This window comes from Varanus komodoensis, unplaced genomic scaffold (genome assembly GCF_004798865.1).
Source record: "Varanus komodoensis strain SLA01 unplaced genomic scaffold, ASM479886v1 scaffold14_1, whole genome shotgun sequence".
NCBI classification, from domain to species: domain Eukaryota; kingdom Metazoa; phylum Chordata; class Lepidosauria; order Squamata; family Varanidae; genus Varanus; species Varanus komodoensis.
This window is the reverse complement of record NW_025335438.1, coordinates 26,121,661-26,133,892: the sequence shown is the minus strand read 5'-3', so window position 1 is coordinate 26,133,892 and position 12,232 is coordinate 26,121,661. Positions and strand designations below refer to the sequence as shown.

The 12,232-nt window shown below is 39.6% G+C and overlaps 2 protein-coding genes and 1 long non-coding RNA gene across 10 annotated transcripts in view; 1 reads left to right on the top strand and 2 right to left on the bottom strand.

Moving 5' to 3' along the window:
* The window catches only part of ESCO1 (establishment of sister chromatid cohesion N-acetyltransferase 1), a 98,307-nt gene extending 96,255 nt beyond the window's left edge, over positions 1-2,052 (bottom strand). For 5 of the 8 annotated variants that reach the window (XR_006414108.1, XR_006414110.1, XR_006414112.1 and 2 more), the window contains exon 1: positions 1,757-2,051. The gene's annotated coding sequence lies outside the window, so the exon portion shown is untranslated. Of the gene's footprint in view, positions 1-1,756 lie in introns of all 8 variants that reach the window. The other 3 variants (XR_006414111.1, XR_006414109.1, XM_044424245.1) reach the window with 1 other exon arrangement.
* Positions 1,919-12,232, top strand: part of LOC123020467 — a 19,104-nt gene continuing 8,790 nt past the window's right edge. Inside the window, exon 1 of the long non-coding RNA XR_006414114.1 lies at positions 1,919-2,031. This is a non-coding gene — a long non-coding RNA (uncharacterized LOC123020467). The remainder of the gene's footprint in view (positions 2,032-12,232) is intronic.
* The window catches only part of ABHD3 (abhydrolase domain containing 3, phospholipase), a 20,610-nt gene continuing 16,672 nt past the window's right edge, over positions 8,295-12,232 (bottom strand). The window contains exons 6-9 of the mRNA XM_044424252.1: positions 11,436-11,609; positions 10,185-10,233; positions 9,930-10,095; positions 8,295-9,067 (exon numbers count right to left, since the gene is read on the bottom strand). Of these exons, the coding sequence (XP_044280187.1) occupies positions 8,889-9,067; positions 9,930-10,095; positions 10,185-10,233; positions 11,436-11,609 (568 nt within the window). The 3' untranslated portion in view covers positions 8,295-8,888. The remainder of the gene's footprint in view (positions 9,068-9,929; positions 10,096-10,184; positions 10,234-11,435; positions 11,610-12,232) is intronic.

Below are 12,232 nucleotides of genomic sequence, written 5' to 3'. Positions count from 1 at the left end.
TCAGCTGAAAGATATGGCTTCTCTACATGAAACTTAATAAATGCTTTTGTTTCCAAGCTGTTTGCAGAATTAAGATCAGCTCCTTTATTAGCATCCCCCTTACCCCGGGCTTTAATGCTCTGCCTTTCTGTACATTTCCATTACAGAACCACAAGGTGGTGCCATGGTATAGCAGAATTCTGCAAATACACAATGGTTTCATTCCAGTTTATCCCACCATTTCCATATAATCAATATTTTGCAATGATTGAAAAGAATGGGAAAGGCTCTGAAGGATGGCAGCATTATGTAAAGTACCCACAAACTACCATAAGGCACAATGAATGCCCTGCATAGACAAGCCAATAATGAAGAGCCAAAGTTAAGGGTCATGACTAAATAAAATTTTAAATTCTGATCTGTGTGGTCCAAGGCCCACACCATCACCACTGTAAACACACTGGCAATAGAAAAACAGGCAATAACTGTAAAAATAGGTATAATATCTATATTCAAAAGATCACAAACACTAAAGCACTAGAAGAAAGCTTCTTCATAAAGCTTTACAACTGTGTTTTGGTTAAAGTAATGGTGTGAATGTAATACAGATATCTAAGAAAGGATGTATCATTCCAGCATATTTGCCAGGAACCCACAACTGGTTGCAGCATTATTTCATATGCACTTGATCACAGAATCATACAATCCCATAACAGCAGTGCTGCATGGGCCAGAGGGTCACCAGGTCCAACCCCCTGTTCAGTGCAGGGTTCCATGTTACCTTGGGCTTCTTGTATAATAGGTATAATGGCTCAAGCAGCTGGCAGCATTCTGTATGTAATAAAACCGCTGCTGGCATTTCTTCAAGTAACAAATGGCATATAGGTGACATACATAAATGGTTGTTTCAACAATCCATATCTGCAGTTGGAGAACTTCAGTGCAAAATCAGTTCACATAAACACATATAAAGGATGGATCCTGCCTCGAGGGTGGATCATCATCCTGCCTCGAGTAGAATAATATGAAACTATTTTGTAGCACATATGGCACAGAAAAGTCACCTGATTCAGCCTGTGTAAAGCAAGGCTAGCTGTTGATTTGCAGACAATATCCAACCATCATCATCAAACCACACACTGAAATCCTGATTTGGCAACCATCAGGACATGGCAGTTTGTTCAGATGGTGCAGGTTTGGGCAGCCCAGCCAACCACAACTTGATTTAACAAACCACGGACGGCATGACGCCTCCATCCTCGATTAGAGAAGATTAGAGAGGAAGAGCTCAGAAACTGGAAGCCAAACGGTGCAGCTACCGAGAGCTCCAAAACACCCCCCCCCAAAAAAAAGAGCACCAACAGGAAGGTATGCAGAGCTTCAGAGTATCAAGTTATCTCGGATATCCCTAATGTATTATAAACCAATTTGGTTCTGTATGAAGAAGCAGTTGGTCTGAATAAAAGTAACAGAATGCATGATGGGGGGGGGGGACTGGGGACAGGTGTGCCAGCCCAGCTTCCCCATTTCTCGCCAGTTCCTCGCCTTCAACAAAGCCCATATGTACAGTGGATACAAAAGCCCCCACTGACCAGATGCCAAAAACCAAACTGCGGGCTGGGGAAGGGAAGGGAAGGGAAGGGAAGGGAAGGGAAGGGAAGGGAAGGGAAGCGACGCGGGCGGGGAAAGGCCACCCTGCCTCCGAATATTTCTTTTACTTTTCACCGCCGCCCCTCCTGCCGACTGTACGCGGAAGAAGAGCGGGGTTGTCACTTACCTCTGGGACGTTGAGGTAGAGGCGAACGGAACGAGCTGCCCGCCCGCAGCACGAGCTGTTTCGGGACGACGGAGAGGCGAGCGCAGAGGCGGGGGCAGGTGCGGGAGAAGCTGCCGCGCAGGGACAAAGTCGCTTTCTCCGCGCGCGCGCGCGCCGCTCAACACAGCGTCAGCGACCCTCGCGTCGGTTCCTCATGACACCCGGCCGGCGCTGAGCAGCCGTGCGAGAGAGGGAGAGAGAGAAAGGAAGCGACTAGAACGCCTCCCTACATCCGGGTATCCCAGAACCCCAAAAGCGGTCCGCGGTCTGAAAAAACGGCTTTCTAGATCGATTTCCGGTTTTTCACTGCAGGTCTTACGTCCGCCATGTGAGGGGACAAGTATAGTTAGGAACTCACCTGAAGCAACAGCCGAAATAAATGTTACATAGGACTCCCCCTTTTGATTGCTGGAGTGCTTTGAAAAGTTATAGCCTCCAAATCTCTCTTTCGTCTTTAAAAAAAACATTTTTAAAAACACATGTTAAATTTATTTCTTGCATTTATTCCACAAAACATTCAAGAAAGTTATACGAAAGCAACGAAGGCTAGGAAAGGAAAATGGGAAGTGGGCCGAGATTTTGGTTTTATTTTTTGATTTGATTTATATCCTGCCTTCCACCAAAGATCGAGAGAGAGAGATTCCCCAGGCGAGCTGAAAGTGTACGTGCGTGTCTGTCTCTTTTGGGAAGGTCCGATTAGGAGAAAAAGAGTGTGGAAAGTCAGGTATATAAATAATTGGATGCAGTCCAGATAAACGCCCTCAAAGCTTTTGCTGGTGATAGTTGCATGCTCAAATATGGAAAGGAAAGTGAAGTCCTCAGTCCATTGGATGGCAGGCGGTGGGGGCTTGTCATTTTAGTGCTGTAATGCAAGTCTCTTGCTGGCCAACATCTCTCTCTCTCTCTCTCTCTCTCTCTCTCTCTCTCTCTCTCTCTCTCACACACACACACACACACACACTTCACAGCATAAGGATTTTAAAAGTCACATGCACACAAATAGTGTCTGTTTGTTTATTTTGAGAGCTGCCTGTTAGCACCACGCTGTCTACCAGTGCAACTAGAATACAAACGTGTTCAAATACTGTTACTGGTTTTATAAACGGCTTTAATTCTTTTGTTGTTGCCTTGCATTATTACATTTATTGTGTTTGTATGTTGCCCTTAACCACCTTGAGCATCATTTGGGAGAACGAAGCAATACTAATTTAACAAATAATATTTTCCAAGAAACGAAAACAAAGGCATTTTTTTCTGATCACCATTAGAGATGTGCCGTTCCCTTTCAAAAAAAATTCAGCAAATGAAGCCTTGCCAACCTCATCATGGGCATAGACTGGGAAAATGGGAGCTGTAGTCCAACACCCATTTGGAGAATGCCGTGCTGAGAAACATTATTTTAACTTCTCTGCTTTCTTCCGGGTCGCGCCCGCCAAGCTTCCAAGCCGTTGTTAGGAAGAATTGCAGAGCTCTGTCTCAACAGCCAGTGAAGTCGCAGGCTCAAAGCAACTTTTTGGGACAAGTAAGAGTCTTTCCGAGAACTGCAAGGAGACGAGTCTCCGCTTTGTTCCAGGATCCTCGGGTCATGTTTACTTCCAACATCTGCCCTCAGCTGGAGGAGTCAAAGTCTGGCATTAGGAATCCAGAAGTATGACAGAGAGGTGCAATATTTTCTTTCTCTTTGCAGCACCACCGTTTCCGCCCGGCCGCCAAAGACCAGCCAGCTGACGTTTGACAGTCATGCCGACGCCTCCCACAGGAAACTTCCCAATTTCGGAAACGGATTTCCGGCCACGAGTATTAAGAGGCAGCTCCCGCGCATGTGTAGCTAGAAGCAGAGTTTGTAACAAAATGTAGTGTGAGTTGGCTCTGCTTAGGTTTCTGCAGCCTCCTCTTTAACAGTATATGCTTTGTGTGTGCTCAGTTTGCACTGAACGCTTTTTGCAACTTTCAGGATTTTCTGAGCCGTCTGTTACTTCTTTTTATGCTTTGATGGTGCCGTTTTGGCTACATAATAACAAGCAAATACGTTTTACTATTACGCTCGGATATAAGACTATGGCCCTCAGTGTTTGCTTCTTCTTGACCAATACACACAAGATTCTCCTGATGTTACAGTGCCCGCTATTGGCAGCCATGGGGCAGGAGACAATCTACTATTAAGAGATTATGGGCCTTTCCTTACAAGGAGAAAACGCCTGGAGTTGGTTACTAGCTCGTTACTAACCCAGGGAACAATCTTGCCGCACAGAAGATAACAAAGAAGGTCATTTAAAAATGACATTTCTAGTTTCTGGCTTGCATAAGCAATCAAAGCTGCAATTTTAGAATGTATTGGAACCTGATCAAATGCAGGACATAACCATGTTCTTAAATGTACAAGGAAGATAGGATTAAAATGGGTCTGGGATGGTCACAATATTAACTTATTATGTCATTACCATTATAGATATATACAACTTTCCGGAACTATAACAACATAACCCTGTTAAGAAAATGTGTGTCTAAAGTTTACTAAGGCTTTCTAAGCTCCTGCTGATGCATCCTGATTTGGTAATCCTGAACAAAAAACTGAATTTAATGCTACTTTGAGCTTTGCTAGCAGAATTTTTGCTTAGTTGGCAAACATATTCTCTTGAAGCTTCACTAATTAAAATTGCACTTCTAACCCAGGCAAGGATCTATGCAAGTTTTCTTGGGAATAAGTGTGAAAGTATGATTTGAAACAAGGGAGTAAAGAGATTTTAAAAAGTAACAAAGAAAATTACTTAGCCCAAAGGAGGGGAGGGGCCAAAATCAGATAGCACGAGGTATGGGGAAACAGGCAAGTAGGCAGGAGGGCCAAATACTTCCTGATTGTTTATTGACAAGCTGGGCAGAACAAAATGAGCCTATTGTAGCCCACTGGGAGCAGGGCTGGATTGGAAAGAAGGGCCAGTGTTGGGGCAGCGTGAAGTAGGCTGGTGGAAAGAGTGTAAACTCTCAGTACCCTATTAGCCAATTAGGGGAAGGGAGGAGGGAACAAGCAGCCGGGAGCAGGGTTCAAAAGGGGTGTGTGAACATGTGCTCAGGTGAACAGAAAAATGGGAAGGAAACCATTCCTTTCTGTTCCCTTCATTGCAATAAAGTTTTTAAAAGAACTCTCTGCATGCCTGGAATATTTTTCTCTTCTGACGGAAAGGAAGGAGTGTTCATAACAGGAATAACTTCCAATGAATTGAGCAGGACTGGTTATTTCTAAGTAAATGTGTACAGTGATGGCTGGATGTACATCTTCTAATTGATGTCCAGTTTGGCGGTTAGATTCAGAAATATGCCCCCTGTATTTTAAAGTGCATAGAATTACTGCCTTTATTTATTTGTTTCATGTCTATAACCAGTCCATATCTGAAGTTCTCAGGGCAGTATATTTATGTCCCTCTTTTTTCCTTTTAAGAAACTCAAGGCATCTTACATAATTCTCCTTCTTTCAACCTTTTCTTCAAACAACTGTAAGTCTTGCTGAGAGACTGTCACCAGCTGAAAGTCAGCCATTGAGTTCCATGACTGAGCAGGGACTAGCACCTAAATCTCCTGAGTCCCAGTCCTTTGCTCTTAACCATTGACCACAATGGATTTCTCAAATATCTAAAAATTTAGCAGCGTGACTTTCTTTCAGAAAACCCTTTATCAAAGCCTTTTAAGCAGGTATCATGTCAAATTCATCAAATTAACAAGGCAGTTGCCAGGCTTTCTTTTGAATGTTTTCTTTTTAGGGAGACAGTGTATGGCCTGACTAAGTGGAAACCACTAATAGCTGAAGGCCTTATTATTATGATGGTCTTGATAGCAAGTTTTTTTATAATTCATTTTAGATAACGTATAATCCTGTTTGATCTTGTGATCTTGTATGTCTTTGCCTAACTCTTCATCCCACAAAATAGAACATGTAGTTCAGTTGTAACTATTTAAACAGGATGATCCTGACTGGAAGCATATCTCTGTAAGAAGAGATTTAAAGAACTGGGCATTTTTAGCTTTGAGAAGATTGAGGGAAGATATGAAAGCACTCTACAAGTACTTGAAAGGTTGTCACAAAGAGGGAGGCCAGGATCTCATTCATTCCAGAGTGCAGGACACGGAATAATGGACTCAAGTTACAAGAAACCAGATTTTGTCTAGATAACAGGAAAAATTTCATGACTTTTAGAGTAATATGATAATGGAACCAATTATCCCAGGAGGTTGTGGGTTCTCCCACGCTAGAGGCATTCAAAATGGACAGCTATCTGAGAGGGATGGTTTAACTTGGAGTCCTGCGCTGAGCAGGGAGTTGGGCCTGATGTCCCTCTGTCCCCCTCCAACTCTGCTATGATTCTAAGTGGTCAATTGCTCTTAAGCTGCAACACAGGATCAAGCTGACCAACATCTTTCTGACATATGTGTCTTATGTAGATATATATGAATGACTGGAAGGGTTTGGGAAAAGTTCTTTCTGCATCCATCTCCCCCCCACCCCCGATTTTCTCCAAGAAAACAAACTTCTTTGGATCATAAAGCATTTTCCTATAGAAACCAATATGTTGTACAACAATGTAACTTAGAAGTATAGAAGCGTATTCAGTTAGTTGTGGTCTTGAGAGCTGAAACAAGTCCACTCCCTAAACACTTTAATTAGAGCTGAAGCAAGTGAACTCCCCAAATACCTCTCTGAAGTTACAAATGTGTCGGGCAAGGCCAGGCAGAAAAAGCAGCGCTGTTAGACAATGAATAGATAGAACACGCAAGTAAATGATAGAATGTTGAGCTTGCTGATTGGTTGTTTAGATTGTACACCCCTGGGGGGGGGGGACAAAGAAATTTAACAGACTGTAATTGGAAGGGCGGGTGAAGCTCCCTTTGGCATGAACTAAAGCTGCAGCTGGTTTTTCAATAAAAAACCTCTTGACTCTGTATCAGCCTTCTGTATCAGCAATGCAACCTTTTAAAGTGCTGCAGCTGAGATAAACCCCCTCCATCTAAACAAACACTGTTGACACCACCACTAGAGACAACCTTTCTGAATGAATGAATGAAAAATAAGATGTTCATTAAAAGAAATTATTTACTAATGTGAATAAAACACCACTTTTCAATGTTAGGTTATAAGTGCTTAAAGGTTCTTAATGTGGAGACTTTTAGTTCTGAAGCTGATTTTTTTTGCAGTTTTTTAAAAAATGTCAGTAGCTTTTCTATCAGAACTATTCCTAAGCAATCTTTCAAAAACAGGAACCAGTTTAAGACTTTCTCTAAACTTCCTTACAAACAGAACGTGTCTTCCTCTGCCTATAATTCTTCATGCTCCTAGAATGATTCAGATGTGTTTTAGGGACTGCTTGGAAGTGCCTTCTGGTCAAACATAAAATAGGAACCTAAAATGTTCCAGAATAGCTAATTTGCTCTGGGAACAATGGTAGGATTTTTGTTTCTTTTGTCGCCACTTCATTTCTCAAAATTTTACATCTTTAATCCAAAGCAGTCAAAACAGTGATTCCACATTAGTCTTATAGCAATGAAGGTTTTCAGATACATTTTCATTATGGTAGAAATGCTATGTAAATTTGACATTTAACATATTTCTCTGTTAGATTTGCTGGTGATATTCCAGAATGAACAGCAGATGAGAGGAGAAAAGCTTCAACTAGTTCATGAAATAACCCTTTTTAGTTCAGTAATTTGTTTATTTTACTAAACAAAGTTAATGAAATTGTGTGTGTCATGACAATTGCTATCACCAAAGGTATCTAAAGGCATTGTGTGGGCAATTTCCAAAATGAGAGCTTTAAAAGTACAAGAAGCTTTCCTGAAAGATATGCCAAATGCATTGGTGTCTGATTGGTTGCCTGTACTTATTCAAAAGGGACAAATCATTCCCAGATATTACATCACTAAACTGAAAACAGGGCTAAGGATAAGGCTTGTGGATATTAAGAATACATTCCAGGGCATAGCCTGGGTCACGATAAACTCAGAAAGCATTTTAAATAATATGATGTGCTGCAATACAAAGTGGGGTGGGAGAGCAGGGAAAAGAAAAAGGAAAGGCCATTTAATAGTTCCATTTTATTTCTTGATTGCCATGCAGGTGAAAAGACCAGCTAATGTGTGCAATCCCATGCATGGTTAAAAAAGTCCTACATCTTCCAGCAACTGTATCCTAGCATACTATAAGGATTCGTTAAAAGCTTTTTGAAAATATTTTTCAAGTTGCATCTTTCTGAGGTTATTGAAAACATTTCATAGTTCCATTCCCTGTTGGATGAGGGAATCAAGGTAGAAAAAAACAAAAACCCTGCTGTTGTGTTTACCCTGGAGCAATTCCACTTTCTCCTGACTTCCTTTCTCCTGTTGATTGCAATCTAATGAGAAGTTCAGCTTTCCTCATAGGAAACATATTTTATATACAAACATTGCACAAACAACACAAAATGTTACTTGTAAGACATTTATTTAAAAATGTAATTTATTTCCATTCTGAGCTTTAACATAAAACATCTGGTACAAATATAAATGTTACAAGTTAACAGTGTTTAAAAAGTAAGACATATATGGCATCAGCATACAGGAGAAATCTGTAAATATAATCCCCACAGTGTATAACAAATGAAAAAATCAGTATTCTTGTATTAGCTGTATCTAAAGATGGCTTTTTGAACTGCTATTTTAAGTTTTGAAAATGTCTTTCTATAGCATTTTCTCTTTCAGTGCATGTAGAAGGAAACCTACCTATTTATTACACAGAATGTGTTTTGAATATTAGCCACATGAGAACAAGTAATCAAATGCAAGATTCCATAATGTGAATCATCTAAAATTAAAACCTGAGTATTACCTGTTAATGGTTTTGGTTAAGTGCAATTTTATGAGTGCAGAGTGCTTTTTAGGTCATTCTTAAAAGGGATATTTAAATAAATATATAAAATTAATAATATTGCAAAATATCTAGGCAAAACTATCCTTTTTCTCCTAGTAATGGTTTTCATTCATTTGCTGGCTTATTTGCTAAAGCATGTGCATTAAGCTTAATTACCCTGATAATATGTCACTGTGCTGCAATTATGGTTCTGATAAATTGCTATATATTAATGATTTTGCTTCCATGCTCAAACACAGCTTGAACAAATTGCTTGAAGACTCTGTCCATATATGTGCATTTTCTTGGCCATAGTCCTTCCAGAAAACCAATATGACCTCCATATGAAGTGAGGATCAAAGCTACATTTGGATTTTGTTTTGCCATTTCTACTGGTATGGCTAAAGAAAACAAAAGAGAAAAAAGTACAAGTTACCATTCCAACATTTGCTCCTCAAAAATGTCAAGCAAACATTATATACTAGTGGATAGGTTGGGTTACATACAATCTGGTGTTTGTTCAATCTTGTTTAATGAAGATCAAGCTTGGGAATATGATCCATAATGTAGACAAGATGAAGCATGTATACCCTTTCAAATGACAGGATTGATACTCTGCTAATGGCCTTCTTTTAATTTTTACATAATTTCACATTTAAGTAGAGTCAGAAATATTTATATAAGAATAGAAACTTTGAATTGTGAAATGTGTCTTTTATGTAGGATTACCCGTTTGATAACATGTATACTTTTGGGAAAAAATGCTTGATATCAGCCCAGGCTGCACTGTCACTATAGCTTAAACAAGTGGTAAATTTAAACTTTGGTGCATGAAAGTGCAAGGTGGGTGCATTTGCTTAATTAGCTACTGAGACACAGCATGTTAAATTCTAGTGCCATGGCTAGTTTGAGGTGGAAACAACTCTCAAATAATCCCATAACAGGCTACAAGTTATTTCAAGGTTGCTTTCCCCTCAAACAAGCCATGCTGCCCAGGTTTGGATAGCCCAACCAACCACACCCAGGCAGCTGATTATGCGAATGGCTACTGGAATGTGCTGCAGCTTCAACAAACCACTCTGGCCTCTGTAAGTCTAAGAGATCATCAGAACTGAACCACTGTGTGATGAAACCTTTTACACCACTGCCCACCTCTGTACGTTCTGGTTCATAGATTCATAGAACAGTACAGTCAGGACTATACAAAGTTATCTCTAAGGTCTACTAAGACCAGCATCTCAACAGAAAAAAAGATGAACTTACCATGATTTGGTGAGAAGACATCATCCAGAGAATTTAAGCACAAAACTGGAATGCCAATTCTCTTCAGCCTATGACATGGACTAGCATCTGCATAGTAATCATCGATTGTAGAATAGCCAAACATGACCGAGGTGAACTGTTTGTCAAATTCCCTAATGGTCTTAGCCTGAAGTACAGAATTCAAGTTAAGGTCTTCTGTAAGTACAGTATTAGTAAAATTAATGTATGAAAAAAACAAATTGTTACTCCTCATACCTTCATGACAAGGTTCATATTAACTAGCTTATCAAACATTTTTTGATGTCTGTAAAAGAAAGAGATGGAAAACTGGATCAAAAGTCTTCAGAAACATATGCAAAAGCATAATGTCATGGCTAATCAGCAGTTTTATAAACTTATGCCCACTTTATATGGCAACCTGGAATTATAGTACATTGACTATTACATTAGTAATCATGTGAGCAAAGCTAATAAAAAGGGAGGGGTTCATTTATGAGGTAAAATACAGTCTGAATAAATTTATATATAGCTGCATGTTATTCATACATATTCATGAAAAGTGCAGTAAAAATACAGTTGCAATCAAAGTCAACCCGCGGAAAGATTAAAGTGCTTTACATTCATAGTTGCTGTATTTACTACTGAAACCTTTTTGGTTTTTTGGTACTCAACAATATTATTCCTACAGATATAATACTGCGAAATATTCATGGAGGTTAAGGTTCCTTCCATTGGTAAACAGGTGCCATTTCTGCTGCCAAAAAGGCTGTTAAGAAGGAGAAATTAAGTTCTTGAGAATAAGCCACTTCCCCTTGGGTTCCTTTCAATGGGGAAAGGGAACTCGACCCTAAAGTAATCTCTAATTTTGGTACTTTAGCCAGGGATAGTGACAGATGGCAACTTGTTTAAGGCTATCTAGGGAATTCATTTCAGAGCTGAGATTTGAATCAAACATTCCTGGTTACTCATGCATTTAACCACATCAAGCCACATATTTTTTTAAAAAAAATTGCTTTGTTTTTGGAATCCTTTGGTGTTCAAATTCATACATTTTATCCAGAATGAAAAAAGTGCATTACACCAGGAGATAGATTCTATAGACAGTACTTTCACAGGAACTTTACAAATGCTATTCAAAATTTAATATTTATGCATTTAAAGTACTGCTAGCCTTCCTTTTTGAATATAAGCAATATAGGCAGACTTCCAGCAGTTCCTTTTAAATACATAAAACATAATAATAATATTAATAACTAGTAAGGATCAACACTATTAATAAAAGCAACAACATATAGCTCATTAAAATAATAAAATATAATAGATAGTATCTGCACAGTACAAAGCTTTTTCCTTTGTGGCACCCAACCTAATTGTTTTCATACATAGGTGGGCAAGCAGTGATCTAAGGTTGAAGCATACTGATGTGGGTGAAGGTTGTCCCTCAGATAACAATCATTATGCCTCAGAATGGACCTGGATTTCAAAATAGATCTGAGGTTGACTCACCTAGTAACTGAAGACCGTAGACAGGTAGTTAAATAGTAATTAAAAAGGAGCCAGTTCACAGGTTTTTCCAGAGAGTCTGCAGATTCAAAAGCATTCCATCCTGCTGAAAAAATTGCAGCTGCTTTTAGAGGAGTTTCTCTGCCAATTTTGCCCAGGTAGTTTAGCAGAAGCATGCTACAGAGGGGGAAGAGAGAGAGAGAGAGATTTAAAATAATCGGTCACAATACCTAGCACTCATAGATCCTCAACACTCTGGCATATCATTCCTAAATATCTGTACTAGTAGTTATGCTTATGACAATTCAGGGCACTGGATTCAGTGTCAAGTCATGTTGGTGGCACTGCAGACCCAGACTTTTCTGTCTTGTTGCATCTTATGATGAAGATGATAGTGCAACCAACTAAACTAAAAAAAATGCATTAATTCATTAACCTGGAACCAGAAATAACTTATACAAGTAGAAGTCCTTCCACTTGTGCAAGAAGAAGTGCAATTTCCATCTTTGTCATTCCGAAGTCTGCCACATCATATTCCACAATATTGCCAAGGATCTCCAACCCTTGGAATCCGTTTTTCAAAGGAGGTCAGAACCACAGTGCAAAGGAAAATTCAGAAAAGCCCATTCCACAAGCAGAATACGGGTCATGTGTCTCTGAAACCAATCTATCATCTATGCTTTGACTAGTTGCATCCTGTCATTTTTCTCCTGCAGTGTCAGCAATGCTACTACCCTTCAATTTCCATGGGGTCATTTCACACATCTTATTTTTAGATATCTATTTTGGAAAAGTAAACT